The sequence below is a fragment of the Miscanthus floridulus genome, chromosome 8 (assembly GCF_019320115.1).
Source record: "Miscanthus floridulus cultivar M001 chromosome 8, ASM1932011v1, whole genome shotgun sequence".
NCBI classification, from domain to species: Eukaryota; Viridiplantae; Streptophyta; class Magnoliopsida; order Poales; family Poaceae; genus Miscanthus; species Miscanthus floridulus.
In genome coordinates this window covers 220,707,419-220,713,766 of record NC_089587.1, presented here as the reverse complement: position 1 = coordinate 220,713,766, position 6,348 = coordinate 220,707,419, and the positions used below count along the sequence as shown (strand labels likewise).

Here is a 6,348-nt window from a genome sequence, read left to right as displayed (position 1 = left end):
ATGGTGTGCTCCCCACCATCGCTACATGATGTGGGACTAAACCCCAACAATCTCCCCCTTAGTCATACATCGAGGTGCCCCCACCATGATGTGACGCTCGAGATTTTTTTATCGGGTTTAGCTTTTCTGACTTTGGGTACGTTGGGGTTTAGTCCCACATCGTGTAGCGATGGTGGGGGAGCACAACATATAAGGCGAGAGAACCCCAACCTTTTAGGCTAGTCTTTTGGGTTGAGTAAGGCCCAAAAGCCTTATATGTTGTCAGCTTCGGTGGATCTGGGACCTGTGGGAGCGCAGGCTCGTAACGAGCCGGGCCGGCTACAAGCTAGCTCCAAGATCGAGAACTCGGTGGTCACCACCGGTTCCAACATACTCCAGCCGTCCAGTGGCTGCTTTTAGAGAGAAAATCGACGACAACGACTGGCGCGCGGAATCGCGTGTGCCTTTGCATCATGCGGTTCAAATTTTAATAAAGAGGTATATGCACGATAGGTTCTTGAACTTGTCTCGTGATGTCACTTAGATCCACAAACTCTCTAATCATACTTCTGGCACCTTAATATTGTTTAAGTATGTCACTTAGGTCCATAACTCATCGGATCAAGATTTTTGCCGACGTGGCGGGGACAGAGCGCACTCCGACAGCAGCGGGCACCGAAGGTCGCCGGCGCGGAGCGCAAGCTGCCCCGTGACCACCTCCAGCATTAGCGCACCAAACACGAACACGTGCGTCTCCCGCGACGCCTTATGGCCGACGGAGTACTCGGGCGCGATGAAGCCGCACGTGCCGGCGACGTGCAGCTGCCCCGGGTCCTGCGCACGGCAGACGGTGCAGAGCAGCGAGAAGATGACGAGGCAGCCCAGCAGAGGCGACAGAGGAGAGCGACCACGTCCGCAGCCGCCGCATGCAGCAGGCGCCATGATCACGGCACGGCCACACGAGTGCTGGAGCCTGGAGAAAAATCATCTCCTGGTTCTCGTCGCAGTAGCCGATGAGGGACACCAGGTGGCGGTGCCGCAGCTTGGACAACATCTGGATCTCGACGAACGAGAAGAACCGCCCCAGGCCCATGGTGGAGGAGAAGGTGTTGCCGCTCTTGTGGGACCCGTACCCGCCCTTGCCACTGGCGGTGAAGGACTGGCCAGTGTGGATGGGGAGCAGCCACGACGAGAAGCCCATGTCCACGCCAAACTCGCCGTCCAGGCTGCCCACGGAGTTGCTCATCTTGAGCACCTCTATGCCGTTGAGCAGCGCGTCGATCCGCCCCGTGTCCTGCCCCATGGGCACGACCTGGACGCTCAGCTTCCCCTTGCCGTCCGCGCCCTCCAGCGACGACGAGTTCACCACAAAGTCCTTGTAGTAGGGTGCCGCCAGCTCGCCGCCGGTCACCGTGGACAGGTCCAGCCCTGACACGGCCTTGCGCCCGCTGATGTACACATCGAAGTAGAGGTCGTTGGTGGCCTTGCTCACGATGTCGGAGAAGAAGAGGCGGACCAGGTAGCTAAAGGACGGGTCCACGTCCACCTTCCACGTCAGGTTGAAGTTGGGGCTCCCCACGTCGGCGTCCGCCATCTTGGCAGCACTCGCATACACCGGCGTCGGCGCCACCAGCCGGGACGTCCCGTCGGGGAACTTGATGGTGCTGGTGGGCACCGACACGTCCTTCACTGCCTCCTTGGTCTGCACGTACGCCGCGTCGGTCTCCCACCGCCGGCCCAGCGTGTCGTTGGCGGGGCCGATGGTGGGGCCGCCGACATTGATCCGGTACAGGACCTGGTACGCGTCGTGCACGACGCCGGTGATCTCGCCCAGCGGCGCGACGGCCAGCGCCGAGTCAGTGATGAGCTCGTCGGGCGCGTTCACCACCTCGATGGCGTTCACGAAGGTGGCGGAGCCCTTGAGTGGCTGGAACTTGAGCGCGAGGTGGTTCTCGGTGGCGTTGATCACGTACTCCTTCATCACCGGCTTGTTCTCCGGGGTGAAGCTGTGCAGCAGGACGTTGTCGTCGGTGACGACGCTGAAGGTGGCCGACGTGAGGTCCACGTCGCAGGCCTTGATCGGGAAGAGGTAGATGCGGATGAAGTGCCACCCCGGCACGGTGAACGGGAAGCTGTAGACGGCCTCCTCCTTGAAGACCCGCGCGGTGGCGTACAGCGGTGACGGCACGTCGGCCTTGTCGTCGGCGGCGGTGCGCGCGCACCACGCGAACTTGCCAGGCACCTGCGGCCGTCTCGACGAGGCATGAAACGTAGCGACCACGACGGCGTACGGACGGATGGACGGTTGGACAGCGACGTGATACTGCTAGAAGTAGAACACACGTAGGGACGGGACGGCACATGCACCTTCCGTGCCATTTCTGCCGGCCGGTCGTAGCGTGGAGGTGGTCACGGGGCGTGTTCGCGTTCGGTGCCCGCTGCTGTCGGACTGCGCTCTGTCCCTGCCACGTCAGTAGAAACTTTGATCCGATGAGTTATGTACCTAAGTGGCATACTTAAACAACATTAGGGTGCCAGAAGTACGATTAGAGAGTTTGTGGATCTAAGTGACACTACGAGACAAGTTCAAGGGTCTACGATGCATATACCTCTTTAATAAATGTTCAATAAGCACCCACGCCTCAAGAGATTTGTCACTCATTTCACTTTCACAAGTCTGTCAAAATTTGTCATGGGGAAGCAAAATAATTTCTTTCTTTCTTTCTTTCATACCACTCTGGTCCATCAGTCCGGGCTCCTGTAAGATTATTCTGTTAGCCTGGGCTAGTTTCTACAGACATAAAATTTGAACAACACACTTGATAAATATTTTTTTTGGTGGATACAATTTCAAAAAAAAAAGAACAAAACAAAAGGATGAAAGTAGGTATCTTGTATTTTCTAAGATCCATGTACAGCTTGTTTTACCTTTTTTTTGACGGGTCGCAGGGGGAGGGAGGAATTATTCCCCACCTGATTTTATTGCTTTGATCTTGGACAGCCAACAAACTTTGGAGTTTCAGTTACATAAGAGTATAAGAGCATCTTCAGAAGTAGGAGAAAACACTAACCTCAAAAACTAGTTATTGGGGGAGATATAAAACGTGTTTTGAAAATTTGAAGGTCTTCTCTCCAGCAGAACGAGAAAATAGTGGATTGGAGGAGAAGAGGTCTCCCCTTTATTTGAGGGGTTCAGAAGTAGGGGAAAACTCTAACCCCAAAAACTAGTTATTGGAGGAGATACAAAACGTGTTTTGAAATTTTGAAGGTCTTCTCTCCAGCAGAACGAGAAAATCCAATCCTCAATGAGAAAAATAGTGGATTGGAGGAGGAGAGGTCTCCCCTTTATTCGAGGGGTTCAGAAGTAGGAGAAAACTCTAACCCCCAAAAACTAGTTATTGGAGGAGATACAAAACGTGTTTTGAAATTTTGAAGGTCTTCTCTCCAGCAGAACGAGAAAATCCAATCCCCAATAAGAAAAATAGTGGATTGTGGGAGGAGAGGTCTCCCCTTTATTTGAGGGGTGGGAGGCTATGATTTGAGGGACTGACAATTTTTTTTTTCATTGGAGCTGGGTTTGGAGAACTGCTGAAGCTACAGAATCTTCAAAATAATATTTTTTTTCTCATTTAGGATAGGAAAGGAGACCGTTGGAGATGCTCTAAGAATTTACATTTTGGAAAGCTGCTAGATTGTGCTGTGATTGTTTTACCTTCACCTTTAGATATTGAAAAAAAAAATCTTATTGGGTACAATAATGCAAGAGATAGAGTCAAACTGCACAGCTTATTTAGACCCCTGCCAAGTATGGTTGCACCCAAACTGCCAACCAAACTGTAACTACCTCAATTCTGTAGAGACAGTAAGGTAAGCCTCTCAAACAAAAATTCTACAGTGATAGTTATAAGCTAATATCAAACAAAAAAAATGCCATACATATTCATGAAGACCGCTGACGAACAACAGAGTTTTGCACGCTTTCTCTTAGGTTGGTGCAATGATGGTTGACGCAATACTACTTCACAAGTGGCAGTGCCAACTCTCATTTATCGCTTCCTCCACTCATAGACCTCTCCATTGCCTCCACTTCAAACTGATGTTAAAAGCAAAACTATGTCAGATTATGACATGATAGACTAAACTTTCAGAGTATTTCTTCTTTCAAAGGGAAGAAAAATTATATTAAAACTTGGCACAATATATCCTTATATTACATATAAAATAACTGAAATAAAATCCATGTCCTTCATCGTATTCGTATCCTTTGCCTGGTGGTGTTGGTTGATGCAGCTGATGCTCTAGGGGCCTCTTTAGTTGCTCGCCCATAAAAAACTAGTCCTTCGGGCGCGCCCATGCGCGCGGTGCACGGCCCCACATATTTTTTTTGGAGAAAAGAAAAGAAATAATCAAAGGTGGACTGTTTTTTGATTTGAGAAAAATCAGAGGATGTTTTCGCAAAAAATGATGAGAGTGTCTATGGAGCGCGGGTTGAATTTCGATAAAGTGGAGGTCTTTTTTGCAAACAAACCAGTGCGCATCCGTTCTGGACTGCGCGTCGATTTGGAAATAACATGAGGCGTTTTTTGTAAAAAATTCTGAGAGGACGTCTGGAGCGCGGGTTGATTTCCAAAAACTGAAAGGGGTTTTTCGTAAAACGACCGCGGCTCGCCCGATCTGGACCGTCCGCGCGGCCGATCGAACGGCCACGAAATAACAGCGACGTGGATGCGCTGGCTGAGCGAGCTGGCCACAACGAATCATATCGTTAGATTTCATAGACAGGCAACCCCATCTAGGCCCTCGATTCGAGTGCCTAGCGGGCTGGGTTTGTTGCCTTCCAGGCATTTGCCTGCTCAATGCAAATAGACCCTGGATGCACAAAGATAGTCTCGTCAAACACTGAAGCTAGAGTACACCGAATCCACCGACCAGCCTAAAATCTTGATATGCCGCAAGAGCCAACGTTTCGAAACTAGACCGAACTTCATCTAAATCGATGAAATAACATCTACGATTGAATCGTCGGGTATAGCACAGGTTGTAGATCCAGCACCTCCAACCCTTCACCAATTACTTATAAAAAAGCTACAAACTACTTGTTCAGTTTTTTCTCTCCAAATTGTACATGTACCACCAACATCGGTGACTATTTTCACTTTGTAAAATAATCAATAAGGGAGTAAATCTTATCCCTAAATGTTCCTACATTTTTAGCCTACTAAACTTTTTGTCCCAGCTCAAATTAATCCATGAATCTAAGATAATAAAACTTCAGCACGTCCTAACACGCTTGTTAGAATCTAATACCTCTAGTTGTGTTCAGCAACGATTGAACCTGAAATGATACTGCAAGCATGACACAAGGTTTGCATTGTATCGATTTTGGCGAAACCGACCGCATATTTTATAACCGCAACTCCAAAAAAGTACAAGTGATTCTCATTGTCCCGCAATACTAATTGACCCTCTGATTCTTGTCCTGCATAAAAATCCAATGCAATAGAACAGTCTGGCCTAATCTTTTTGAGCACTTCTAATTGCTTTGTGTTGGCTTGGTTGAATTCTATATATAGTCCTCTCATGATGAATTCTATTTGTGTATCTAATGAATTCTATTTGATAGTGGAGATATTTGTATATTTCTTATAAATCCAGTTAAAGTTGAAGAAGCTTAACTTAGCATGCGAAGCTAAAACGACTTGCAGTCCAGAACGAGGGCGTACACGAGAGACTGCGGCAAAGGAACCTTCCACTCACACGAGTCCTACGATCTTAGATGCGGTCTCTGAGTCAGGCACGCACAGGCACATGAAAGCATGTGTTCCCATGTCAATGCAGCTTCTCTTCGCGCAAAACCCCTGCACAAAAACCATTAAATTATTACACTGACACTAAACAGACAGATCGCACCGGAAACCCCATTTTCCAAGCGTTTACTTCATCAGCTGCAAACTGACCAGAATCCATCCCATTCCCATGTACAGTATAGACAGCAGGCATCCTCTGACCTGCTCCGAAGATTTGCCCAAGGTGTAAAAAACAAGCCATGTTAAGAGTGTTCGACAGTTCGTACACTGCCCAGCTGAATTATGAAATCGCAAGTCAAACGAGGACACGCACGACGGCCTGCCTCGATCGATCGCGAGCTGCAGCACGCCCTCAATGCAAGTGCCCCGATCACATGGCATCAGATTCTGCTGCTGCGTCCATCACCATCTACTGGGCATGCTAGATCTATCTGCCACTGGATTCTATAGTAACTCACTCATCGTAATTAATAACTTAATTACGGCAGATGAATTTCTTAATTGTCGGCAATGCTCGAGCATATAACGACGTACCATTAGCCATTGGACATCGCCAGCATTT

The 6,348-nt window shown here is 49.1% G+C and overlaps 1 protein-coding gene across 1 annotated transcript; it reads right to left on the bottom strand.

Annotated features, from left to right (window-relative positions):
• Positions 1-600: 600 nt before the first annotated feature.
• LOC136470680 (probable receptor-like protein kinase At2g21480) lies at positions 601-2,358 on the bottom strand. The gene is made up of 3 exons (XM_066468436.1): positions 2,347-2,358; positions 875-2,302; positions 601-813 (listed from the first exon to the last, which is right to left on the bottom strand). The coding sequence occupies exons 1-3, from the start codon at positions 2,356-2,358 to the stop codon at positions 601-603; spliced, it is 1,653 nt and encodes a 550-aa protein (XP_066324533.1).
• Between the last annotated feature and the right edge of the window lie 3,990 nt (positions 2,359-6,348).

Excerpts from the sequence above, each read along its gene's own strand:
- LOC136470680 (XM_066468436.1), bottom strand. Across the intron at positions 814-874 it reads GGACGTGGTCGCTCTCCTCT|GACCCGGGGCAGCTGCACGT; the intron begins GTCGCCTCTGCT and ends TGCCGTGCGCAG.